General features: G+C 46.9%; 1 protein-coding gene across 3 annotated transcripts in view; it reads left to right on the top strand.

Annotated features, from left to right (window-relative positions):
• Nucleotides 1-27683, top strand: part of csmd3b (CUB and Sushi multiple domains 3b) — a 363440-nt gene that overhangs the window by 38242 nt on the left and 297515 nt on the right. For all 3 annotated transcript variants that reach the window (XM_031585978.2, XM_031585977.2, XM_042710745.1), the window contains exon 2: nucleotides 9583-9805. In XM_031585978.2, coding sequence (XP_031441838.1) covers nucleotides 9583-9805 — 223 coding nt within the window. The remainder of the gene's footprint in view (nucleotides 1-9582; nucleotides 9806-27683) is intronic.

Here is a 27683-nt window from a genome sequence, read left to right as displayed (position 1 = left end):
ACTATCAAATCGTTTTCCAGTGAGGATTATAGTGGATAAGAATGTATTCAAAGTGAAGGAGAAGGTTTCATTATGATCTTTGGTTATTTTTACATACAAATATGATTCAAATAGACAAAATGCCAGGGACAGAAAACGAGCGAGGTCTTATTATGGCATTGACATCAAAACACAGTTTGTACCTTGTGGCATTTACTTATTTTTGTCCATGGTTGTCTTGGTGTGGTCTGCACCTTAGCAAGTGTACTTTGCATATGGATATATATTTAATATACATTATTCATCCCCCTGAAAAAAAAAGCGCCTTCCATAAATGTGACTAAAAAATGTTTTAGTGTGGTCTCTCATTTTTATAGCGCTACACATTTGTATCCTTAAGACACCCCACAATGCTTGGGTTGCCCAGTCAGGACTCCCACAATGGTAGGAGAAGTCTTGCTGGTGTCGAACACAGCGTGTTTTTTTTACTTCGTCTGAACCAGGCCCAAACACCCAGAGCCTGCGCCCACGCTAGCCACCCCAGCCGGCCGGTTCCCCTATACTGGGCAGAGTACAGGCTGTAGGCCCTAATCCCCTTCAGCCCAATTAATACCTCACTTAGCTCCACTGCCTGCCAGAGGAGATGAGGAGTGACAGTAATACGGCTGTCTCCTGTCCGTCTTACTTTTACTCGCCTTTTCCAAGCTTTTTTTTCCATGCTTACTCTAGTATCGCCAGATTTTCCTCTGTCTTTTTTTCTTCTCTCTATTTCACTCTCTCTCACACACATACACACACACATACATGCACACACACACACACACACACATTCTGGCAGAGATTTATTCAAGTGGCTGAGAGGGGCTCCCAACCCAACACTAGGTGTTTTCTCTCTCACACACACACACTCTCTTGTTATTTTGGTCCTGCATCCTGCATCTTTTTGTCCAAGGGGTAGCTGTGTGTAATTAATGATCTATGTGTAACCCTGCTCTTTTGAGATCCCTCCCCTTTTGCCAGCCAGTCTGTCTTTGTTGTTGTCGCTGTCGTAGCCTCAGGAGGTTAAACTGCTGGCACGGGCGGCGCTAGATGGAAAGAATGGAGACTCATTCTTCCTGCACTCTATTTCCCCAACACCATGATTGTCCACTGCTCATTACACCCACCTCATTAACCCTTAATCAAACTCTAGTCCCTGCCAAGGCAAGTGAGAGGTGGTATATGTAATTTCAAGTGGGGGGGGGGGGGGGGGGGGGCTTTAATTGTTACCACCGTATGCATTGGGGGGGTAGCATGGTATATAGGGGGTAAGAATAGTGCCACAGATATTTAATGGACACCAGCGGACATGTGTCACATTGGAGATTCATGGGAGGGCATTAAGCCCGTGGGCTAATTTGCATTTCCATGGTGATCGCAGTCGATCCACGTGCTAATGATGAGGGTCATAATAAATATGACTTAATGGCCACCATGTAATGCTGAGCTGTTCTCTATGTCTATTAAGGGACATCCATCTTGTCCCGGGCCCGAGCGAGTTTTAGTTTTATGGCAGATCGAAAGACGGGAGAGAGCACTTATGGATCGGGGTATCTTTCTTTTTTGCGGTCTGCTCATAAGCCATCAGGTGTCTTCGGGGAATTGGGCAATTCAAGAATTCATTAAAGGTTGAGCCTCGCTTCCATTTCAAACCTCTTTATCTGTAGCAGCGTTCTGTAACTGGTGAGATTCGATGGCGGGGGGAGAAAGGGAGAGAATACTGGTCGGACCACAACCGACAGGTTTCAAATCTATTTCAATCCAGGACCTAATCAAATAGAATTGTTTTTATCAAAGAGAGGCATGTGTTCTTCTAATGAATGTAGTTTATTTCTGGTGTTCTTTGATTGTGACGGAGGGGACCTCCCATAACTGGCACGGGGTAACAAACCCTCAGACAGTCCTGAGTAGCCTCCATTCAAATATTAAGCGTTCTTTCTTTCCAGTGTTGGTGATCTCCTTCTGAAGAGTGTTGAGTGCTTGTGTAGTGTTGAGTATATTATGTATTGAGAAATCAGCCTAGGAAATTATGTGAGAGGCTTTTGGGTGCAGGGACGTTGAGAGGCCGATAAATTGATTTGGACATATTGGCCCTCATTCTCGAACATTTTCTGAAGTTTCTTCTGAAATGTTTCTTACGGGCTTCGGAAAAACAACGTAAGCAAAAGACATCCGCCAAATTCATGCACGCTTGAAAATGTGGTCCTACGCAGCAGAAGTTTTCTGGGCTGTGCTCCCCCGGAAGAGTTTTCTTAAATTGAAAGCGCGTTCTCGTGCTCCTGAATTTGCATACATACACGCCCTGCCAGCTCCTTATAAGGGCACGCAACCGTAGTGACGTGTGCAGTCGGAATCGACCGAATCTACACGAAAGCAACTCGTAAACGAGTCATGTCAAAGTGGAAAGCGATCACCGTCGAGTAAACGCAGATCTAACTTCAACTATATATGTCTATGACTTGAACGGTGCAGAGATGGACTGTTGCAGGATGTAGATGTGTCCATTCTATTCCACTATAGCTATATCAACGTGATTGAGTTTAGTGCTTATTTATTTATTCACTTACATTTGCAGTGTTCGTGTACATTACATTTAGTCATTTAGCAGACACTTTTGTCCAAAGCAACGTACAAGGGATAGAACAGTCAAGCTACGAGCAATAGAGACCTAGTGTAACAATAAATACTACTTTACATAAGAAATAGAAAAACGAAATAGGAAATAAAAATGAAGTGCAGGAATGTAACTGCTATAAGTGCAAGTTAAGCACTAGTCGAAGTGCCAGTTAGGAAGGGAGGTGCTCTCTGAAGAGTTGGGTCTTCAAAAGCTTCTTAAAGGTAGAGAGGGACGCGCCTGCTCTGGTAGTGCTAGGCAGTTCGTTCCACCAACGTGGAACTACTTCAAAATTCTGGATTGCCGTACTTGCACAGACGGCAGTGCCAAACGACGCTCACTAGACGAGCGCAGCATTCCGGTGTAGTCCTTTTATTTATTTTATGACATCACGGTGCCTCGTAGAATCATGACTATAGGCCTACATGTGAAACGTAATTGTTAATGATACTTTAATCCGAGGATCTGTAGAGTTGATGTGAACGCAATCACCAACGATTTCTCACAAATTCATTAACACGGAGAGTTTTCTTAAATGCGATTCCTCAAAAAACCACAAGATGGCCCACGGGGCCATCTTGTGGTTTTTTAAGGAATCGCATTTGAGAAAACTCTGGCCGAGTTACGACTGCTATTTCGAGTTCGGAAAGTCTTCTGAAGTTCAGAGCAAATCCCAGATGAGAAAACTTTCATGAATGCCAAATGTTGTCCTAAATCCAATTCAGAAGAAATTCCTCTTAAATTCCTCTTAAATTCTTCTTAACTGCGTTCGAGAATGAGGCCCATTGAAAGCAGCGAAAGATGACCTAAAGAAGTTCCAGTGTAATCCCATACACTTTTTGTCGAATTAAGCGAATTGCATCTCGGTGTTTGCACACGGCCATGGCTCTGTAAATGGGAAACAAACAAAGTGGCTTGAACCGAGCCATAAACAATCCCAGCCCATCAACACAATGTCTCAGGAGCACAGAAGGAGGAAGTGTAATTTGATTGGCTGTTGAGCTCAAACATCAACAACCTTTCACAAAAAAATCTTTAAATGTCTGCACTCCACTCGGAATGATATTTTGGGAAGGGGGAGGCAAGAGAGGGCAGCTGACCTCCTGCAGTAAATGGCCTCCTTCTGAAGGAATGGAGAGGATACATTGTAAATCTCAGCAAGAGGACAGGCTGTCTTGGTCCAACTGTGTGTGGGTAGCGCGAACCGGGAAAGAGAGAGAGAGAGAGGGAGAGAAGAAGAAAAAAACGAGGAGATCTGCGGTAATCTGAGTGTTAGCGATAGGAGGCTAGGATCAGCTGCAAGCTTCTGACGATGGGGGTCCTTCAACGCTTGAGGAAGAAATATAAACAGGAGCAAGGTGAAGGCAGGAGCCAATAAAGCCCGCCGAGCTCACGGTTTATGGGATTCTCTCTGTTTGTGTGTTTCCTCTCTCCTTCTTTCTTTTTTCTCGCTCTCTTTAAAGCTACGTCCGAGCCAAGAACTGCTCTGCTGCGATGTCAGCACAGAGAGGTATGCACTGTGGAAACGGCCCTTTTGTTGTACATTTCGGGTGGCAGACAGACAGCTGCACTGGTGGGGACCACCGAGGGGGAGAGGCTGGGTTCGGGGGGGGGGGGGGGGGGGGGGGGTGAGGAAGGCCACGTGCCAAGGTGAAAATGAGCCCACGCAGCTCCTAGCCAGTGCCAAAAAACAGTACCAGCTCCCTCTTCCTGTCCTCCTCTCTCAGTCTTCCTCCCTCCTTTTAGTCTCCCTCTCCCTCCTTCTCTTTTTTTTATTATTATTCTCTCCCCCTTGGCATCACGTTCATCAGGCTGTGCTGCTAGGAAACAGGATCGACCGTGTCAACAGTAATGCGGGATAACCGGGGGACAAGTGTGTGCTCGGCTGCCGGTTTAATAACTGTGTGAAAACAGTCGGTTTCATTTCATGCCGAGGTGTGAGCGTCTGAACAAACCAACGTCTGTCGCCTGCTATGGTAGAACAGTGGCATCACATCACATGAGGCTTTCACGGAGGCTTTCCTTTCTGTTGGGAAAAGTTGCCTACATTCTTTTATTGGAAAACCGGAGTGGGGGGAATAGGGCGGAGAAAAAAGAGGGAGGAGGTTTTCAGCCACAGAGGAGGCAGCGTCACTTATGTCTCTCATCTCACTACCGTGGACATAATTAAGAGGGGTCGCTCTGTCACTCGGAGTGGCTGTCACACGAGCGATGGGATTTAAAGCGCCCCTGTGTTCTTCGGCGGAGATGAAAAATGATGGGTAAATCCATCTCTCGGCCCCCTCCCTGGTTGAGGGAATCATACTAACAGCCAGTCTCTCCAGTCCTAGCATGGCCCCTTTTTGCTGTGTGCTAGACAGACTGACTGACTCTCGCTTTCTCTCTCTGCTTTTTCCTCTCTCACCACCAGTGATGCTCCACTACACACACTCAGGCAATAAAACATTGATTAAACAGCATATTCCCCACCAGTCCACCCCAGAGAGGGAGAAAGAGCAAAAAAGAGAGCTGGAAAGCCTGTGTGTGTGTGTGTGTGTGTCTGTGTGTGTGTGTGTGTGTGGAGAGAGAGAGAGAAAAGGGAGAATAAAAATGACACACAGAGGAGAAGATGAATTTAGCTGAAATGAGAGGGAGAAGAGAGCGATGGAGAGAGGTTGGGACAGAACAGGACCAACGGGTTGTTGGCTTAAAAAGAGAAAGAGAATAGATGGTTTGAAAGAAAGGGGTAGCTGGAAGGAAGGCAGAGAGAGAAGCAAGAATGTGAGAAGCAGCTCGTAGCAGAGAAGGAAGAGAGATAAAGTGAGAGAGAGAGAGAGAGAGAGATAGAGAGGGAGAGAGAGAGAAATAAAGAGAGAGGGAGAGAGAGTACTGAGGAACTGGGGCCTACGGCCTTTGAGAGCAGGGGAGCAGGCAGGGAGTCATCGCTGAGATAATGCATGCAGCATGGCTGTAATTGCCTGGCATTAACGGCCTGAGTCTCGTTCGGGTAATTAACAAGACAGACGAATGTTGACAAACAAGGGGAAGTCGGGTTTCTCCGAGTATGGTTATTATCAGAGCTTTGAGGTCTGATTAAACAGAGCGCTCGCATGTCAGAGGAGCCTCCTGCATTAAGCAACGGTGTCGGGGGGGGGTCTACCCCTCTCTCTCACAGGCACACACACTCACACACACACACACACACAAACACACACACACACACACTCACACACACACAGGCACACACACTCACACACACACGAGTAGTTGTGGCTGAGAATTCAAACAGCATGATGTCTAAAGCCACAGTGCATTAAGTGAGAGTTTAAAATCGTCTATTTCGATGCCAAGTAATTTGTTCATCGGTGACGGCGGAACTCACACTGGAGATGTTTTTTTTATGTTTACACACCTTTCTTCCTGTTTATCGAGTCCTCAATGGTGCAGCACTGTCATTCTGGGAGGCTGCGGGGAGCTCTAACACTCCCCTAAGAGGCTTACACATCCCCATGTTCCTTTTGCCCCACCGTTGGGTGAATCACTGAGGTGGGTTGCGAGCAGGAAGATGCTCAGACGACCAGGGTTGTTCCGCGTCGGCCTGCCATAATTGGGGAGTGTTTATCTGTAATGGCGAGGAGGCGGCGGGAAAAAAATCCCGATTCCTTCGCTAAGCTAATCATCATCTTATATATTGCGGAAAATCCTTCAGCTATAAAACAAAACAAAAACACCCTTTCACCAACCCCCATATCGCAAGCGCACATGCTCAACAACACACACAAACACTCAACACACACTCCTGCTGAACACACACTCAACACACACTCCTGCTGAACACACAGAAGTAAACCCCTCTAAAAACAAACACTTACCGAGAGCCCACACGCAAAGGCACCTCGGATCGAGCCATTTGGCATCATAAAAATCCCATCCATCCACCCATGCACTGTATCCTGGCTCAGGGCAAGCCTCCACCTCCTCACCCTCTTCACTTAATTACCCCTAAAGGGGATATGGAGGGGATAAATGCTAAGTCTCACTGATTTTTTGTTGGAGGTGTGTTTTTATCTACAGGTTCCCTTGCAAACACACCAACCCTCTTTCCTTGTGTGGGCGAAGAGAGAGAGAGAGAGAGAGAGAGATATAAGGGAGAGATGTAGAGAGAGGAGGAGAAGAGAAACCTGCACATTAATCTCAGTGTTAGCTGGGGATGGCTGGGATCAGAGCAGAGATTCATTTCGCTCAGTAGTCTATCTCTGGGGGTCGCAGTGCAATCAATTGCAATGACCGAGGTTTATTTCACCATCAGCACAGCTCTCGCTTCACATAGCCCTTTCTCATTAACTCTTGTTGCCCCCCTCAGTGTAAGTATAAGTCGATTGCACATCTCCTCTAATATTCACGCTCTCTGTGAAAAGTGAGGGGAAAAAATTATGTTACCGCTCTAAAAGTAGTCGGGGAGATAATTGTTGCACGTCACCTTTTTGCCGCAGTTCTGCATGGGAGAGAGTCATGGCTGGTTGTGAGCTAGCCGTCGGCATGCGATCTCCCCAGATTGAAGACTTCTCCGTCATCATGTCCTTCTCCTCCAGCGGAAGTGTGCAGGAAGGGGAAAAAAAAATGGACAGCTGTGACGGTTGTCACGTCTCATCATCATTCTCCGGCTCTTTCTTGCGTCGTCGCGTCAGCTCGGCTCCTGCTCACGCTTCTGCTCCCATGCCAAAATGTCAGCAGAGGACATTTTTGATGGAGAAATTTTAACCACCATCCCCCCCTCTCTACCTCATGTCCCTACCCCACCCCACCCAACACAGTGCCCTTGATGTGACCTCACTACCCTGAGATTTCGCCACCGGAGCCACTGCCGCCGCCGCCATCCCCGCCGCTGCCGCCCACCTCCTCCGCACCCGTCCAGACTCATTACCGTTGGGCGGGCAGCGCGAGGCAGGCAGCGCGAGGCGAGCGGCGGCGGTGTTGGTGGTGATTCTCATTCGCCTCCGTCGGCTCCCCACCCCTAATCCTCCATGGCAGCTCGTGGCGCAATTAGAGCCCTGAGTGCTGCCGCCCTTCACACTGAATCATGGGTAATCAGATGAGGGATGAGGGGAGAGAAAAAGGAACGGTCCAGACGGGCCCCCTTCGGCCTGTGCGACGCGCTCGCCGATTAGCGTATTAGCACGCGTCAACGGTAAAGCTGCGATAACTGAGGCAAAGACTATGTCTGTGGGGACTGTGGCTCACTCGAGCACCATGATACAAGGCCTAACTTTCCATGTACAGCCCCACCCCCACTCGCACTCGAAGGACAAGGATGCAAAGCTAGTGTATGAGCCCTTTGTCATGTAGACGCACGGTATGCATTGTAGGTTCTGGAGCATGTTGGAGCTTAGCGCCTAACCAGCGACCATGGACGTGGACTATTATGGTGGTTGTGCTGCTTGTGTCGTTTTTTAATCCTCTGTGCTTGAAGGTACTGAGCAAATGATGAAAACTGGTTGTATTGTGCAAGGAAAACAGCACACAGCACACACCCACACCCACCCACTCACACACACACATGCAGGTGCACACCTTTTAAGATGGCAGTTATTAAGGCAGTTGGGGATAAATTGGCACTCAAGTGTTACTTCCAAAAGTACCACAAGGGGCCTATTGTGTCTCCCTCCGCTTGGCATGCTCACAAGTGAAGCATGTCTTCGCTGTGCGGTGGGCCCTTTACTTTCACGATTGTAGTTTCATATTGGAGACTGGCACCAACAACAAATTATGCCAACATGAAATTGGTTTGGACACGGTTCAAATTGATTCTGTCCTGTCTTGTTTCCGAAGAGCATAATCGTTCATTAGGGATAGACCACATTTCGTAAAATGAACCCAGTAGGCGTTCGAAAGAGCAATTAACATTCTTGTGTTAAGCAGGCTATTCCACAAAAGAACATCCCATGAAAGTTAACCTTGACACAAGCATGTAGGAGATAATGCCAAACAATGCCTGTGTAGTACCTTTAATTCCCCCACTACTTTGTCACTTTGCGCTGCAGGCCTGAGGCTACCTCTGTTGGGATTAGGCACCTTTTAAAGGCACCTCCACAATGGGTGCGCAGAAACAGCAGGACCCAGAATGCAATCGCCTGTGCAAGCCATCTGGACAGCGCCGATTCGGAGTCTATTAAAATCACTTTCTGGCTGGAGTGCTCCGGGTTCCGCTGGGGAACCATTGCGGAGGCCGCGTGCTGGAGCCCGAGAGGGCCGGAGCTTGATCCCTGACTGGCGCTCCCTCTATCCTCAATCGGACACTGCTGCCTTTTTTGATGGCCGAGCGTGGGGTTCGGCGTGGGGCTCAGCGAGGGGTTCGTCTTGGCCGTGGTTCTTGCCCTTGCCCGACCTTGTGGAAAGTGAAGGTGTCAGCTGGGGACTGTGGGTATTGCTGAGGCCTTTTGCCTCTCCCTTCTACCATGCTGAAAGGGGAGGGGAGGGCATACGTGCAGCTAATGTAAATTGCTCGGATGGAAGCGGAGGCCGGCGTGTCCGAGCGTTGAGCTGTGACTAATAGTTTGGGGACTCCGTGCTGTGCGTGATTGTGGCTGCCTGCTGTGGCGCCATGCTGGACATGATGGCTGTGTCTTTGTGGTGCAGCCGGCAAGAATGCAAGGCCCGGGCGATCGGCCTATTTCCCCCCCCAACACCTGTGCTGCGCTCTGCTGTGTCGAGAACTCCCTCCCTACCTGGCATCCCTGCTAGATTTGCTGCCAGCTTACACTGTGATGAGTTTCTAAAATGCCATTTATGCTGTTTGCTTGCTGCCTTCTGAATAAATATGACAAGATTAGAATTTCGGGCTGTGTTTTGTGTCTGAGTTGATGTGATTTACACACTAACCCTTCGCATTATGCTGATGGTCTCCCGAAATATTTGAATTGTTGTTGTTTTATTAACTCTCTGTCCCTTCTGTCTGTTTCCTCCCTCTTTAGGTTTCATATATACGTGCGGTGGGACTTTGAAAGGAAGGAATGGGACCATTGAAAGCCCCGGTTTTCCATATGGATATCCCAACGGGGCTAACTGCACGTGGGTCATCGTAGTGGAAGAGGGCAACCGCATTCAAATAGTCTTTCAGTCATTTGCGGTGGAGGAGGAATATGACTTTTTATCGCTCTACGATGGGCATCCTCATCCAGCCAACTTCAGGACGAGGTGGGTACCAGCACTGCAGCACCCTCCACACACACCCCAACCCCACACCCCACTCCTCTCCGATGCTGTGGTGCAGTCCGTGGCTAAAGGGTTTTACTGTCCTCTGATAGTATTGATGAATGAGGGATTTGTGGTCCGTGGTTGACATTTAAGGAGGGATGAGTAAGCAGCAAGGGGAGTTATTTTTCTGTCTCCTCCCCCCCTCACTCTCTCTGTCTTCCCATCTCTCACCCTGGGACTCACTTGCCTCGCTATCTCGCTCACATTCTCAACCTCGCCTCTCTCATTCACTAGCCTCCCTCTCTCTCTCTCTCTCTCTCTCTCTCTCTCTCTCTCTCATTCTCCCTCTGTCTCTTTCTTATTCTCCCTCTTTCTCTCTCTCTCCCTCTCCCTCTCCCTCTCTCTCTTTCTCATTCACCAGCCTCCCTATCTCCCACTCTCTCTCTCATTTTCTATCTCTCTCTCTCCATCTCTCTTTCTCTCTCTCTCTCTTCCTCTCTCCCTCTCTCGCCTCATACTCACTGATTGTCTCGCTTATTTTCATTTCCTCTCTCTCTCTCTCTCTCCCCTCTGCTCTTCCTCCCCTGCAATATCCTTCCGCATAACCCTGAATGTGTGCAAATGTGCTTGTGTTAAAAAGTGGATTGCTCTGATGAGGTCCTTTTCAAAATGGGAGATAGGGCTCTGATGGAGTGAGTCTGCAACTCTCCATTCGCCCCCGTTGCATCAGTCCAGGAGAGATGGAAATCAGGCTTTGGCTCTCGTAGTTGTAATTTACAGCGTGTATGCCGGACACAGATACCGCAGCCGTTTGGCCAGATTAAGCGGTTACTGTACAAACCGATTCCCCCCAGGTAATTGGGCATGGAGAAAATCAACTTTGTCTGCCAATTAATTGCCTTGGCCGTCAATTAGCGTGTGCTGATCTCATGATAGAGAGGTTCTGCAAAGGCGAGGGGGGGTTGGAGTGAGATCTGAGAGGGATTTACAGGGTTTGGGTCAGACGGTTAAGGAGTGATTCAAGGAAATGTGCTTTGGTCAACACAAAACGTGCACACACATACACACACATACACGCACATGAACATACACACACACACACACACACACATGCTCATGAAATATACGCACTCGCACAGGCATGCAGTTGTGTGCACACACATACACACACACGTGTGCACGCACATGCACATTGCAATGTATGCTATCACACAGAAATGCAGTTTTGCACACACACACACACACACACACACACACACACACACACACACACACACACACACACACACACACACACACACACACACACTCACATACTCTGCATGCATACATACAAACCCAGAGACAAATGCACACACATACTTTGCAATGTATCCTATCACACAGACATGCAGTTTTGCACACCCACACACACACACACACACACACACACACATATTCTGCATACATACAAACCCAGAGACAAATAAGCACGCATACACAGGGCTTGAATACACACACACACACACACACACACACACACACACACACACACACACACACACACACACACACACACTCACACGCTTTTATAATGCTAACCAAAAACAAAAACCTGTCGGATCAGCCAGCTCATTTATTACCTTGATGGATGCCATTATGGGAACAGTGCTCAGCCGGCAGAACAAGCTCAATGCAGACCTGCTGTTGGGGCCAGACTGGGCTGTCTGGAGCTGACTGAGACCAAAGGCGTGTCCACAGAAGTCGCTCACTGGGAGTATTTGTGTGGGGGTTTGGCTGTGTCTCTCCTGGGAGAAGCCATTGCAGAGGCTGTTTGGGTTTGTCAGGCTGGAGTGAAGGGTGGTGTTGTGTTTGTGTATGAGGAGGAGGATGCTGTTGAGCCATGGCAGTGGTTTCCTCATGTGAGATGAACCCAGGAATGTGTGAAGGTTAGAGGCACAAGGGAGTGTGTTTTTTTGTTTGTTTGTTTTTTTCCATTTCCTTTTCTTTTTTTCAGTGTAGGTGTGTGAGGGGGCATATTGTCAGTGACCTCTGGTGGTGTTATACCCCCTGGGAGGACAACCTCAGGGACAGTGGCAGTGCAGGTTAGGGGTGAGGGGGGGTAAGTGGAAGGGCAGCAAGCCTCTGAACTCTAGTGGAGGCCTACCCCTGAGACATAACATTGGGACTGTGTGGGGGTCTCCTGTGCTGTGCTGTGTGTGTGTGTGTGTGTGTGTGTGTGTGTGTGTGTGTGTGTGTGTGTGTGTGTGTGTGTGTGTGTGTGTCTGCTTCCATGCATGCCTATGGAGAGATGGAAGAATTTTTGAAGGACAGGGTGGCTCTCACCACACATAATGACATTATTCCCCCAACCCCCCACCCCCCATGTGGAGTTAGCACCGGGGAAAGATCTCATTCATTTTGGGGAGAGGAGAGGACACGCTGCTTGGGGTTGGGGGGGGGTTGGGGGTGGGAAGTGTGTGAGAAGGGGACCAGCTTGCTCTGCAGTGATGACACGGAGGCAGCAGCAGTAGCAGCAGCAGCGGCGGAGGCAGCAGCAGCAGCATTACGGCTGTCTGGCTCCAGATGTCTGCCAGCATGCCGGCGCCACCGCCGAGGCACCCCGCGTGCAGGCGCGGGCCGCCATGTGGAACAGCACCCCATCTGCGGCGCCTCAAATTAAATCAAAAACAAGTGCAAAATTAGACGAAAAAAAGGGACGAACATCCCGAAAAGAACAACTGATTAAAAAAAGAAAAGAAACAAAGGGGGAGGGAGGGGAGCATTTGAGTACATCATTTTAACAAGAACAAGAGTTCTGGAGAGGGGGAGGTACCTGTGTGTGTGTGTGTGTGAGTGTGTGTGTGTGTGTGTGAGTGTGTGTGTGTGTGTGTGTGTGTGTGTGTGTGTGTGTGTGTGTGTGTGTGTGTGTGTGTGTGTGTGTGTGTGTGTGTGTGTGTGTGTGAAGAAGAGAATGTCATAATCAGAGTGGAGAGGAGAGCATTAAGCAGTTGCTGCTTAAACGGTTAAAGGCCTAAATAATGCAGGCCTCCGCAGGCACCACATGTGGGTCACGCGTCCCCATGTTCACACACGTCGCAGACAAAATGCCCCATCACCAAAGTTAGTCCACTTTAAATAATGCATCACAATTAAGCACTTGTGCCATGCACTCGCCGCGACCCCGTCCCATTGCTTTAATGGCCGCTCTGGTCCCCTTCTTTTTTGGATTTCTGACGAGGACAAATTAGTCGGGATAATAGTTATTAGCAGTTTTGTACAAATCCCTGTGACGCAGCAGGGTGTTTTTTAGCCAAGCATTTTTCATTAATTTGTGGAGCTAATTAATTAATTGGGAATGTAAATGTAATTGTGCCTCTGGCCATCCAGCTAAGAACGTGTGCTGCGGGCAGACGGTGGTCTGTCACCTGTGGTGAGGTGGTTTCGCTGGTTCATGGTATGCCATGGCATATTTATGTCTTTGTGTGTGGTTGTGTGTCTGTTTGTGAATGTCTGCGATTCATTTCTGCATGTGCGTGTGTGGGTGTGTGTCTCTTTTTTATATCTGCTTGTATGTGGATGCCTATGCCTGTGCCAAGTATGTGTGTATGTGTGTACACACACTCTTGAGTATCACCCCAGATCTTGATGCATGATGTATGCACCTTGACCTGGTTTTGCATAAACAGTGATAATTTATGGGCTCCGGCTCAAGCTCTGTAATGAATGTTGCATAATAAATCTACACCACTCAGTGGCCCAGACTTGACCAGGAAACACTCCTGTGCTATATCCATCACACACAGACACACACACAGACAGACACACACACACACACACACACACACACACACACACACACACACACACACACACACACTGTGCTGACCACAGCAATTCTGTAACGCCAGACGGCTAAGCTAAAGCATGTTTTCCACATGGCTATTCAGAACATACGTGCTAGCCTGCACACTAACCCAGCTATCAGTAAACACCGCAGAGCCTTCATCCTCCCTCTTTTTATGTATGTATCTCTCCATCTCTCCCCTGCTGTATCATTCTGTTTCTCATCCTACCCTAACCCTTCTCTCTCTTTTACACACACACCCACACTACTCACATACACCTCTCACTTTCCCTCCTTCCTTCTCTCTCTCTCTCTCTCTCTCTCTCTCTCTCTCTCGTATCACCTTCACACTGTTATTCACGCACGAGTCCCTGTTTTGTGCGTGCATGTGTGACGCGCTTCACACATCCACCTTTTCCCCGCCACTCACATTACTCAGAGTCTGGCATGCCGTCTGAAGATGTCAGGAATTAATCTGAAATTGTGTTGAAATATTTACCACTCCATCTAAATCATTCAGGGATATGGTGAAATATTAAAAGATTTATCCAAATGAATTACAGATCGGCCTAAATGATAATATGGCTGGCTTACCAAAGCTGGTGAGGGCAGTCTACATGCTTCTATCGCTCCTTCCATCTAGCTCCTTCTGACACTCACTCTCCTTCTCTATCTTGGTCTCCCTTTTTCCCTCTATATCTATCTCTCATCCTTTGTTGATGTCTTTTCTAATCTCTCCCTCTTTCTCTCTCTCTCTGTCTCACAAAGACAGACAGACACACACACACACACACACACACACACACACACACACACACACACACACACACACACACACACACACACACACACACACACACAATCTATTCTCTTGTTCTCATCCCCCCTTCTCCTGCTTGTAGTGTAGGTACCGCTCACAGCACTTCTTCCATTTAAAAGCACAGTAGGAGCTGGGGGGTATACCGACTATGCGGTTTAGTGACAAACCTGAGGAAGTTAACTCAGAATAAGTGGTACACCTACTAATAGAATAGCCCTATTGCTTCATTTTCATAGCAAAACAAAGGCATAGAGCTAGTAGGAGGTTTACCATTTATTCTGAGTTAACTTAACCATGTTTGTCACTAAGCCACATACTTGAAATACCCCTAGATCTGTGATGAAGTGTATTTTGAAAGTGATGCAAAAAGCTCCACAGTCCACCAAGCCTATGTGTGTTTGTGTGAGTCTGCGTGTGTGTGCGCATTTCAACACACTAGCCCACATTTCTTCCTGTGGGAGGACAGAGAGCATCCGTGTGTGTTTTTATGTGCTCTAAGCCATGATGACGAAGCAGAAACTCTCTTAAATACACACACATGCACACACACACACACACAAACGTGCACATTCATCCTCTCTGTCATGATAGCATGAGCAGCACTGAGCTGCACCCGCGGCTAGTGGGGCCACTGGTGGCGGCGGATACTCAGCTAACGGTCCAGACAGACTCATTGATGGAGATAATTTGCATATACTGTTAATTACTTAAGAATGTATGAATCATGTGCTTATGAAATGGCTTTTCTGTGCGTGTGTGTAACTTAGAATATTAGGTGCCACTTAGTCTGCATATGTACAAGAGCATGTTTAGACCAGAAGTGATAAGAAGGGTCGAACTGTGCTTCTTCCGACCTTGCAAAACTTCCATCCTTGCCTCGGACGTGAGAAATCCACCACGTGATTATCCCTGCTGAATGCTCAACCTCTGTCTATATAAACCTTGTGTGATGTGTTTATCATTGCTTCACTTTCAGCCTTGTGCTGGGAGTGAGCCCGATTGCAAATATTGTTTGTTTAATAAATATACTTATATGCACATTATTACATTTACATTTACATTTAGTCATTTAGCAGACGCTTTTATCCAAAGCGACTTACATATGTGCGACTTACAATGTATACACATTTTACATTCACACTGATGGCACACTGCACATCAGGAGCAATTAGGGGTTCAGTGTCTTGCTCAAGGACGCTTCGACAGGGAATCGAACTAGCAACCTTCTGATTACTAAACGACTTCTTTACCTCCTGTACCACTGTCGCCCCTATTCACCGCCACCGAGATGGGAGGACGATACGCGCGGCGCGGCATGATGCGCGGCTGCCATCGTCACCTCAGCCCTCCTGTCAATCACTTGGGTGTCACACCAGGTTTGAGATGGCAGCTGAGCAGTGAGCTGGAGCTGGAGCTGGCGCCATCGTGGCCATGTGAAATGCATGAAGACGCAAGAATGCAGCTGCCAAATCTCGAGCTTCCGGGCCCGAAAGCTCTCAGTGCTGTATTACCATAGCATCCATATGTATTCACCCTGTCCCCTATGCGGGCCAAGAGCTGTCACTGCCTTGCCGTGGAGACACCAGGAACCCGTGTTTTTTCCCTTGCTCAACAATTTTAGCATTTACGTGAGAACAAATAAGTGAAAATAAATGAATAAATGAAAAACAAGAGTGTGTCCTTGCAGCACTGTGGGGAGGTTTCAGAAGACTCCTTCTTTCACAAGTGGAGGAATGACTAGGGAGGTCTTTTTTTGTGTGTTCACTGAAACAAAGCAACTGTCTTAGAAATGCACTGAATACTCTCCGGTCCATCCATTGGCCCGGAGGCTGTGGTCTCTTCAGCCTCTTCAGCCAGTGCCGTGGACAGGGGAACCCTGCACAGGAAATAAACGCGTCTTGCTGTGAACGTGTTTCGCGAAGTGTTCCATTTAGCCATGAATCGATCTGGACAGTGTGTTCTCATCCAAGAGCGGACATGCGATAACAGATTCTGTGCTTGCTTTTGTTTTTTGTGTGTGTGTGTGTGATTTTGTGTGTGCGTGCATGTGTGTTGAATCATGTCTCCCATCTGCGTCGATCACACCCTGATGGCATTGGCGGTGCATCAATGCTCACTGCTATCTGAGCTGATATAAAGATGTAGAGAGAGGGAGAGACGGAGCCTGCCGGGGCTGTTGCTGTGCAGCGTTGTTTGCCAAGAGCAGACTGGGGCTCCTCCTGCTTCGGATACTGACACCCGGTGGTCAGCTGCTGAATTGCAGCCTCCCCCTCTTGTCTCTGTTTGACAGCGCAGCCATGATCCGCCCTCCTCCCTCTCCATGCTCTATCATGTTCTGTCCGTACCTTCCTCAGCATCTCTCTGTCTCTCTCTTTCTCCCTCTCTCTTTCTCACCTTTGCCTGTGCTTGTCATCCGTGCCCTCGAAATCTCTACCACCACTTTCTTCAGCTCATGAGCTAACAGTTTGTGTGAGAATATTCTATGCCTTGTTGACCCTGGGCATAGTTCATCACACCAACATCTGTTGAACAAGACTGAGGATAAAAACCAACCTGCTCAGTCTAATATTCAGCATTTAGTGGCAGACATTTGCAGACATATGCTGGAGGGTGAGTGTGTGTGTGTGTGTGTGTGGTGGGGGGGGAGAGCTGCGCCTGGAAACCCACAGTGAGGTCACAGGTATGAGTAAGGCATCGTCAGGGGATCTGCCCTCAGCGCTTGCACTGGAAAGTTTAATTCATCTGCCTGCATGCGTGTCTCTTTAAATAGCATCAATCTCCATCTCCCTCCTCCTCTCGTATTTGTAGTTCCAAAAACAGCAAGTGGCTCTCTGCCTTTATTTATTTGGTTGTTTGCTTGCATCACTGCCCGTACGGTGGCCCAGTTACTTTTGTTTCAGGGGAAAAGGCCCATTTAGGCCACTAACGGCAGGGTGTGTTATACTCCCTACTCTTCCCTTTCCTTCCCTTCTACTCCCTACCCCTCCTGTGATCAACTGGGCCTGCTCTGGGGGCTTATGCTACTCCGTTTTCACGGAGACGGACACAGGGAACGCCTTCTCCGACGTGGAGCGCCCTCTCCGAGCACCTCGGAGAGCTCGACGTGCACCTCCTGATTTTCCTGACTATCCGTCCGAATGTCGGATATCATTTCCGAACGACATCATTTCCGGAATCTCACATTTCCTGTTTCATTCCCTATCTGTTCCTATTCTGTTATAGAGTGTGGATGAGAAGGAGGTGGAGGCTGGTGGAGGTAGGAGGTGGAGGTGGCAGGCTATTACTTTACCATCACTGGCTGAACTCCTCCAACAGCTGACATTGACATATGTATAGAGTGTGTGAGTAGACAATATTCTCCATATTGTATTTTTCTAAAAACAGTAAGGGGTGCAATCGAAAAGGTATTCTTAGATTTTGAAGGTTTTCATGAACAGTAATAGCTGTGTACAAATCAAATCAAACTTTATTTTTACGGCGGATTTCATACAAAGAGGCAACACAATTCGCTACAAGCTCATTTAAACCAGCTCTTTTTGTGAAGCTACACACAAGGGAGAAACAGGAGAAAGCTGTGGAAAACAAGGCCACGGGCCAGCGTGATGCAAACTGGTATGAATCAAGGCTGTGGCCATGAGATGAACTCGTTCCTGCATCCAGAGGGGTATGCGCATGTTTGCGCTTGATCCAGTACTCGTCGCTTAATGACTTTAGCCCGGTCAGTTGGGTTCGACTCTCGTTTGGTTGGTGAGGGGAGCACCCGCTGGCAAGACCAACACTTTGGCTGTTAAAGCAACACCATGTAACAATTTGACACATTTTGAGGTATGGTTTTATAGGCAACTAGTTTTGATACCATCTTGAAATTCATTTTGATAGCATATGGTCATGTGAAGGACAGGTAAACACCTGTGTCTCTCCCATTAGCCATCCAGGATATGCACTATGTAGTTCAATTCAATTCAATTCAATTCAATTCAATTCAATTCAATTCAATTCAATTCAATTTTATTTATATAGCGCCATAACAATACAATTGTCTCTAGGCGCTTTACAGAGCCCAGAGCCTGAAACCCCCTTAGTGCAAGCACAATGGCAACACGGGCAAGAAAAAACTCCCTGTTAGTCAGGAAGGAACCTTAAGCAGAACCACGGCACATAAGGGGGAACCCATCTGCTTGAGGTCGGCCGGGTGGAGATAGGGAGGGGGGATGGGGGGAGGGTTGTGTGGCAGAAGGGGAAGGGAAACAACAGGTGTTGTACATAGCCTGCATTTGTTAGATGTACATAATATATATACAGACATCCGGTGGTAAATACATGATACAGACAAGACCAGTTTAGTGGGTATACACTGTGCTGATAGGGTTACTATTACAGGGGTAAGGGGAGTAGGAACAGAGAAACATGTCGATGGTGGCAATAATATATATTGTATATAAATGCTAGCATAGGGTATGAGGCAGAGTAAGTGTACGGCAGTGCGGTGGCGGTGGGTGCAATTGGCCGAGGGTTTCTACAGGTAGACCGGGTGGAGAGATTACAGCAGCGTCCCATAGCCAAGATAGTCTAGATTAGGAGAGAAAGAAAAAAACAGAGTGAGTGGGTTATTATAGGCATTAGCAATGTGATAAGAAAGGAGAGGGAGAGGGAGAGAGAGAGAGAGAGGCTGCCTGGCTGGGTGTATGGGGGTTTTATTTAGTATTTAGTTGGCTGGTGACAGTCGCAAAGCGCGCCGTGTGCTTTACCCGGGATCTTCCGCACTCCTTCATGGTACAACATACGCTGTCTGTAGCCCAGTTTTGTTGATTAGGGGGGTATTGCATGTGTTTAGATGTGTTTAGCTATGCTGGCATTTAGCATTTAGTATGGTTTGGCATTTATTTTGGTTTAGCATTAGTTATGTTTAGTTATGCTGGCATTTAGCAATTAGTTTGGTTTGGTACATATGGAGATTTTAGTCGTAAGCTTTGTTAGGGTTGCAGGGTACAACATACGCTGTCTGTAGCCCAGTGATGTACATTTTTATTTAATTTTTATTTGTATTTATTTTTTGTTGTGTGTTCAGATATGTCAGTTCTGTCTTCCGGGCTGGTACACCCTGCAAACATTGAAGAAAAGCTTTCACAGCATGACATTGCCGGCTATACTGCCAAAAGACATACGTTAGTGTGTTGGCAAGCTTCTACCAGTGCCAACTGGGCTGTTGGTGGTGTTTGCAAGGTCTTTGCATGTGTTTAAGGTAGTTGGCTTGCTAGTTTTGGATCAGAACTACTTATTGCTACTTTAAGCACTCCATAAAGCTCTGGGATGACCTGAGCGCACACCGCGGCTGTTACTCATTACTCGGTGAAGAGAAGTGACGACTTGCGACACCTTTTTACGATGCGCCGTCGATCAAGATTCATTGCTGGCAAAAACTGATCCTCTTCTCACCTCTGTGTAATCCTCTTATGCCTATCTTTGCCTGTAGCTCTACAATTAGACCTCAAAGCTCCTTTGTTGCATTTTTTTTCTCTGCACCTAATGGGTATGAAGGGGGTGGGGGGGTGGTGGTGGGGGAGGGTATGGTTAAAAAAAAAAAAATCGAAGCTTAAAGCCTTTGAAGCATGCGGGTGCCAATGCTGTGTGCTGTTACGGCCGTGGCGCCGGTGTTTACCCCTCGGGGAGAGCTTGTTTCATCTCTGTCACTCCCTTCCTCTGTCTCTCTCTCTCTCCGTATCTCTCTTTCTCATTCTCTCTCTCTCTCTCTCCGTATCTCTCTTTCTCATTCTCTCTCTCGCTCTCTCTCTCTCTCTCTCAGCATTCAATCTAGGCCAGTTAGAGATGCCCACGATTGAGAATGCCAACGACACCCAGGTGAGGGCCTGGCATCCCTCTGTGCACACTTCGCAGTTACCTGACACGACATCGCTTCTTTGATTATATTCATCCATCTTTTCTTTCTCTCAGTTTTTTTTTTTCCAAGTCATGGGTGCTTCCTCCACTAGCTGTCTTCACCAACTGCCCTTTCCATTAGGACAATTAACCACTTCAAAGGATTTTCCATTCACTCAATGTCGCTTAGTATTCCCAGGAGGTTGGCGCTTTTTGTGTCTGCAGTTTTCCCTATCTTAACCCAGTGTGCCGGATCGCATCCGGTTTAATAAAGATAGACACTCCGTTATTAATAACACCGGAGGAACGATGAATAAGCCACACACTGGGAGCCGAGTCTACCAGTCTGATTTCAGGTCAAAGTGTATATTAGCATTACAGGAGCTTTACCTTAATCCCCGAGTTCTCACACCTGTGGTGCCGCGATTGATGAACGTTTTAGAGGAAGGTTTCTGCGTCCGATCTAATCATATCCTCCATTGTGGGAGCGCGTTCATGGCTCGCATCTTAAAAAGGAGGCAGAAGCTGCAGGCTGACTGTGACAGTGCATTCAGGTTATTTTTGCTTGTTTTATGACACCATCATTCGTTATTTGTTTGCTTTTATTTTCATTTTTTCTGAAGCTGCTGTCATCACCTCTCCCAGCCTGCTACAGTTGCCTCCCCCCCCCCCTCCCCCTGGGTGCCCCCCCTGTTTGTAATTCCCAGGGATGAGTGTGTGGACGGGCGCCGTAATCCCCTCTGGGTGTCATTAGCGAGCACTGAGCCACACAGGGGGGAATGTGAGGGGTTAGGGGGAGCCCACTGGAGCCACCACAGCCAGCTCCTGCGCTGGAGAATGACCGATAACACCTGGCAGGCCCCGGGTCTTTCGGTGAGGCAGATCATCCCCTCGAGGCTCCGAGTTCAATCCCTGCCACGGCAAGGCCCCTCGGGGAGGGAGGGATGCTGCGGAGCTAGTACCTGACCCCTTTCTGTTGGGTCAGGTCTGGGTGGACTGGGGAGGTAATGGATGTATGTACTCTGGGGAGACTTTGGAGGACAAATCGTTCTAATGTTAAATGTCACGTTAAAGGCCATTATAATACCCCCAGCTTGTACACTCATACTGACGGCATGACATTTGTTATTCAATGCATTTATCAGACCCGTTCCCTTCCATGGTCAGGAGGCTTTTAGCGTTTGTAGGGTTTTTAAGCTTCGTGGGGTGTTTTGACTGGCTCTGTGTGCAAGGAAAACAAACAAAACATTTGAGAAGTCATCGCCTAGAGAGCAACCATGTTCTGCATGAGGAGACCCAAGTCAGATCTAGGTTTACTTGGACGGTCTTTGGTCAGACTCCTGTCTACATTATTTCTGTTTTTTTTTTACAGCTGAAACACAAGTCTCCTGTCTACATCATCTCTGTTTTTTTTACAGCTGAAACACGTGTCTTCTGTCTACATTATCTCCGTTTTTCACAGCTGTTTTCACGTGTTTTGGGCAGAGCCTCAGAGGAGGAGTTCTGGGAGGAGGAAATTCCACCACTTTTAAAGCTGAAAACTATTCACCTGTGGGGATCTCTATATTCCCCTAGAGTGCTCTCTATATGGGAATGCTATATGGGTTTCTAAAAGTGGTACCCTTGTGTAGCCAATTGCTCGCTTCATCTCTCTTCCTCTATCTTTGTTCACTCTCTTTCTCCGTATCTCTGAATGTCTTCAATCCCCTCTCCGACAACCCCGATTATTAGGTGCCACAACAAGTTAGCTGTGTTTGTGGGTATGGCTACAAATGGGAGCACTTAACGCAAATACAGGCCCTTATCGAATCCCTCAGTGAATGCACCCTTAAATGCAGCCCCGATCACTGATCTCTGCGTGCATCTATTGACTCCCTCGTGTTTTTGAGAGCAGCGGTACAGGCCTGCTACCCTTGAGATTATACCCCTGTGCTCCACTCAAGCTGCTATTACAGGTCGTTGAGTTCAGATGAATTGCATGTTAGCGGGAGCTTGCTAACCCTTGCGGCTGTTTGTGGCACTCAAGAGGGACCCTGTCCTGAGTGCAGTTACATGATCGGGATTGATCCTGTGGTGGTTTCCATTTGCATGTAACCCGATATGCACGAAGGTCGACGTACTGGCTTACACGTAACAATTTTGTTTCCTGTTTGTTGTTGGTGCTCGAGACACAAACATACATGTTTCTGTGCATTATTAATCACGACTTCACTTCAATACAAATCGTGCTGATATGACATGGAATCCCACTTAAGGCATGCGGTGACCCTGTAAATACATACATGCATACATACCAAGTTCATATAGAGACATGAGTCTGCCCGGAGTGGAAGAGGTTCTGGGATAATCAGGACAATAGCAGCTTAAGGGCTTGCCTTTATTTATGGATGTCTCTTTTAGTTTGTTTTGTGTGTGTGTGTGTGTGTGTGTGTGTGTGTGTGTGTTTGTGTGTGTGTTTTCATTCTCACTATTCTCGCCTCCTCCTTTTCCGCTTCTTCCCAATGGTCCCACAGAATCATCATCTCTCTGTCTCGTCTGGCGTCCATGACCCACTCGTGTTGACTTTGCAGTGGGAAGCAGCTTTCCATCACCTCCTGTTCTCATTCCATCCCCTCCACCCCCATACCACCCCCTCACCCCCACCCACCCCCATCTGTGACTTTTTTCTGCCCCACATCCCTGGACCCACCCTCCTCCAGCTCCTGTGCTCACACGGCATCCTTTATTCAGTGGCTTGTCATCTCCTCTTGAAGACAGCCTGGTGGTCCCTTTCAATTATTAATAGCGCACATATATTTTTTGGTGTTTGTGTGTGTATGTGTGAGTTCTCAGGGTGAAACCCCAAAAACCCATAAGACAAGTTAATGATTTAAAAAAACAAAAAAAAACAGACTCTCCTCCTGCCCCCGTGTGGGGCAGAAGGGGTGAGAAGCAGGATGCTCACCTCTCCCTCATCGCACCTCTCCCTGCGGCTCTGTCCTCGAGCCGTCGTAGGCTTTTGTCTCAGCACTGACAGGCGAGAGACTCAACCTCATTACAACCTAACCTGGGGGGCTTCACTTTCCTTTATGTATGTATGATTAACTATTTTTTTGCTTCTTTTGAAAAAAAAAAGAGGACAAATTGAGTCTCTGTCAGGGGATGTGTGTTGTTCGCTCCTGCACAGTAAAGCTCTGGAGATTTGAAGTGTCTGGTGGAGATGTGAGGCCAAACTCATCCCATTCTTGTAGAGGCTTCTTCGAGAGGGTGGGCTGTGGTTGTTTGTTTCTCTCATCCCATCTCGTATCGTCTCATCTCGTCCCGCACCTCGTGTCTGGCAATGAAACCCACACAATAGGAGTGTGATGAGACATGGTAAATTGCTCTCCAAGGATACTCTTATCGGGGTAAATGCATCAATTAGCGAAGTTTACCGCTGTGTTGTGCTGTCAACATTTTGCTGGCTCCGCACTTAGCAGCTGGTGAGCTTCTCCAGTAGCCGGGTGCCAGATCACATTCTCTCATATCAACCATGATGAGAGATCAAACGGCATAATTATTTGTGGTCTACTTATGGCAGTTAGTCTGGTTGGACTCTAAAGCGACGCTAACCCTGCAGCCATACTTTTGAAAACGTTGCCAGTACAAATCAGCTTGGGAACAGTAGACAGTAGACACATATTCTATTATTTTGGTAGATTAAATAAGATTCAATAAATAAGACTATTAACACCTATAGATTAACCATTTAAATATGACTACAGGTCAACGGGTCTTATTAAAGGTACAGTGTTTATGAATTAGTGGCATCTCGCAGTGAGGCTGCAGACTGCAACCAACCCAATGCTTCTCCCCTTCCAAGCGTGTATGAGAAGCTGCGGTGGCCGTCAGGTGCCATAAAACTGCGAAAGGCCGTCTCTAGTGCCAGTGTTTTGGTTTGTCTGTTCTGGACTACTGTATAAACACGGTGGTGCAACATGGCAGACTCCATGGACAAGGACCCAGCTCCCTATGTAGATACAATTGGCTCAATTTAAGTGAACGAAAACACAACAATTTGTAGTTACAGGTGCTTATACACTAATGAATGAATATACACTATTTTTAAGTACTCTATTCTGTTTATGCTAATAGATCACTCTTAATCCAACATACTGTACCTTTAATACTTGGCTGAGCTCTATGTGGTTGACATGTTTAGTATTGCATACCTAGACAGAGGAGCGGAAGTTGTTATTAGCACATTGCTGTGCTTGTGTGTGCTTTCCATTGGAACATAAGACTACTGGAAGAAAACGGCGCTGTACTGGCTGCTGTCCTCCAGTGAAACAACCCGCCGGGGGTGGCAGTGAAGACATGCAGATGATACGGTCTGATGCTGTGGTTCCACTCGAGCTTTTGCAAGACTTTTCTCTCGAAAGCTCGGAATTAATTAGAACCGAGAGAGTCGGGGGCGAGGCTCTCCCTGACAGTGATGTGCTCGCTTCTTTGCAACACGAAGCATGGCTCGCTCGCGTGCTTATTTATATATTTATTCAAATTTTCTTTTTTTTTAATATCGCCCAAAACATCCTCAGGCACATCAGTCTGTGGTTCATAATGCACTAATCTGCTTTTCCTTAATATCACAGAAGTGAAGGAAGACAAACGTGGCGAGGATGCTAATATCCGCGCAGCACAAAACCAACCACGCTCTCCCTGTCACCCCGCTGTTATTCCGCGGCTGGCTTATGCGGTATCCATAACATAATAAAAACGCTCCACTCTTTGATCTTAGGCCAATACCCCTGGTTAGTTCAGCACAATAAAAGATTGCTCATCGTGAACGTTTCGTGGCTGGGATTTTTTCTTTTTTCATTTTTTTCCGTCTTCCTTCTTCTTCTTCTTCTTCTTCTTCTTCTTCTTTTGCCTGCTCCATTGAGCAAGGTTTTATGACATAGGAAAGAAGTCTGCAATAAAGCGAAGATCAAAACATTTTGCACTCCATTTAAAATGTTCTGCAGGGGGGCTTATGAGATCCATATATGACATGTGCATGCGCATGAATAACAATGCCCCTCAGTCAATACTTCGGCTGGTTTTCTTGCACTACTAAGCCTGTCTGGCCTCATATCCCATTTTAATTGTTTACGGTTTCAACTTGGGCCTCCTCAGGCCTGCACGGAAGAAAGCCTGCATAATTTATATCTTACACATAAAACTCATTAAAACACACAACATATTGACAGAGAATCACTATCCTCCCATGTTGATGCCACCTTGGTTGATAGATACCACAAACATAGGGGGAAGGGGTGTATCCACAGTGAGCGCATACCATTTCGTTCCAGAGATGAAAAATGGCACTATACGTTTGGATTCAGGGCTTTGGTATGAAATTGTCTACAGCAGAACACGCTCAAGCTTTTTTTTTTTTGCTGCCTAAACGTCTCCTACTTTTTAACGGGGAGGGCAAAGAGACATCTGACAGTGCTTTGAAATTTGTGAACTTCATTGGCCTCTGCTCTGCTCCCTTGAAGTGACTGAATGAAATCCCATATATCCTGCAAGACCTCTTCAGTCTGTTATCCCTCCGAAAATATCTATTTATTCTTGCTGGCAAGAAGCCGTGTTTTTTTTTTGTCTGAATGCACAAAACTAGTACATCAGGCCAGACTTTGTTGGCTTTTTGTCAGCAGAGGACATTTGAGCTTTAACATGGTCCTGGATTAACATGGTCCTAGACTGGTCCTAGTCTTTATCTAATCACCTGTGGTGCCAACACACTGGCCAGCAGATGCAAGGGCCTGGCTCTGACTATGGCCCTTTGTCCCTTTGATGAATGCCTGAGGTGAATACTGCATCACACCGCTGTCATGAAGGCCTTTTTTCCCCCTTCCTTTCCCCAGACAGAACACAGATTTTTTTGCCATGGTCCGTTAGGCAGTTCATTAGTTTTGGGACAGCAATACAAGGATTCAATTAAATGGCGCTGTTATTTGACCTATAGTACTGCTTGGTGGAGGAAAAACAGAGCAAGCTGTCACAATCTGACAGGTCCAGTATATCATTTCTCTTTTAACAATGAATCAATTAATCACAGGCCCTGCTAAAGTAAATTAACCATTAAATATTCATGACGCCCCATGGAGGTGGGGGGGGGGGGGGGGGCGTGGCCTCGTTAAGAAAACTGTTGCTATAGTTACGCATCATATAATATATGGAGGCACCATAGTTGTTAACCTGCTATGTTAATTATTGCTGTGGCAATGCTATGCTAGGTTTCCATTTAGCACGTATCGTGCTGGTTGTATGACTTCTAGATAGATGGCAATTTTAACATCACACCACCTGTCTTGAAGTCTAGCAGTCTTTTGATTTTGAATGTTTTCTTTACAAAGCTATGGTGAGCCAGGCTGTCCAAAAGGCTACAGTATTAGTGAACCCTTCAACACAAACTTTTATCAAGAACACAGCTGCATTACCAGAAAAGAAAAAGAACCCCGCATATAACAACACAATCAGAATATGAAGATGTAACAACACAATCAGAACATAAAGATGTAACACCACAATCAGAACATGAAGATGTAACAACACAATCAGAACATGAACATGTAACAACACAATCAGAACATGTGGATGTAACAACACAATCAGAACATGAACATGTAACAACACAATCAGAACATGAAGATGTAACAACACAATCAGAACATGAACATGTAACAACACAATCAGAACATGTGGATGTAACAACACAATCAGAACATGTGGATGTACTGATTGGCTGTCAGGACAGCACAAATTGTAGTTCATTGTTTCTACCCAAAGGCTCTGTAGAGAAAACTGAGACTAACAAACTTGCTATCACTTTTGGATACATACCTGTGTAACTAAATAGTTACTTGAAAGGGAATAGCTTACCATGTGCACCTTGGATTTGTGCACCTTGCAATTTGTATTTCTCCACAAAGTGTATTCATCTGGAGAGATTTGTCAGTGATTGTATGGACATACACAATCATTCTTCAGCTACTGGTAGTCAGGTTTGAACAGGAATTACAGTGATTGCACAAAGCATGGCATATTATACTATATGTTTTGAAAAACGATTCGACGAAGCAGGTGGCTTGACAAGACAGTCACCTCGACATTACTGCAGACAGCAAGTTTCTGATGTTATTTTATTTTCGAGTCTTAGCAGAAGAACCCCAGCTCAGACCTCATATCTCTTATCATGAGGACTTTTTTGGTTTCTACAAATGTTTACGTTTCTCATCATCTTCTATTGATGAGTGCTGTTGTCACTTAACGGACTTCTCGAGATGTGGCCATGTTCATAAATGTACCACCTCTGTTGATATGGTGTCGTGCATTAATAAGCTATCAGCTTT

Source organism: Clupea harengus, chromosome 19 (genome assembly GCF_900700415.2).
Source record: "Clupea harengus chromosome 19, Ch_v2.0.2, whole genome shotgun sequence".
Lineage (NCBI taxonomy): Eukaryota > Metazoa > Chordata > Actinopteri > Clupeiformes > Clupeidae > Clupea > Clupea harengus.
The sequence above is the reverse complement of the archived record's forward strand: the minus strand, read 5'-3'. Positions and strand labels throughout refer to the sequence as shown.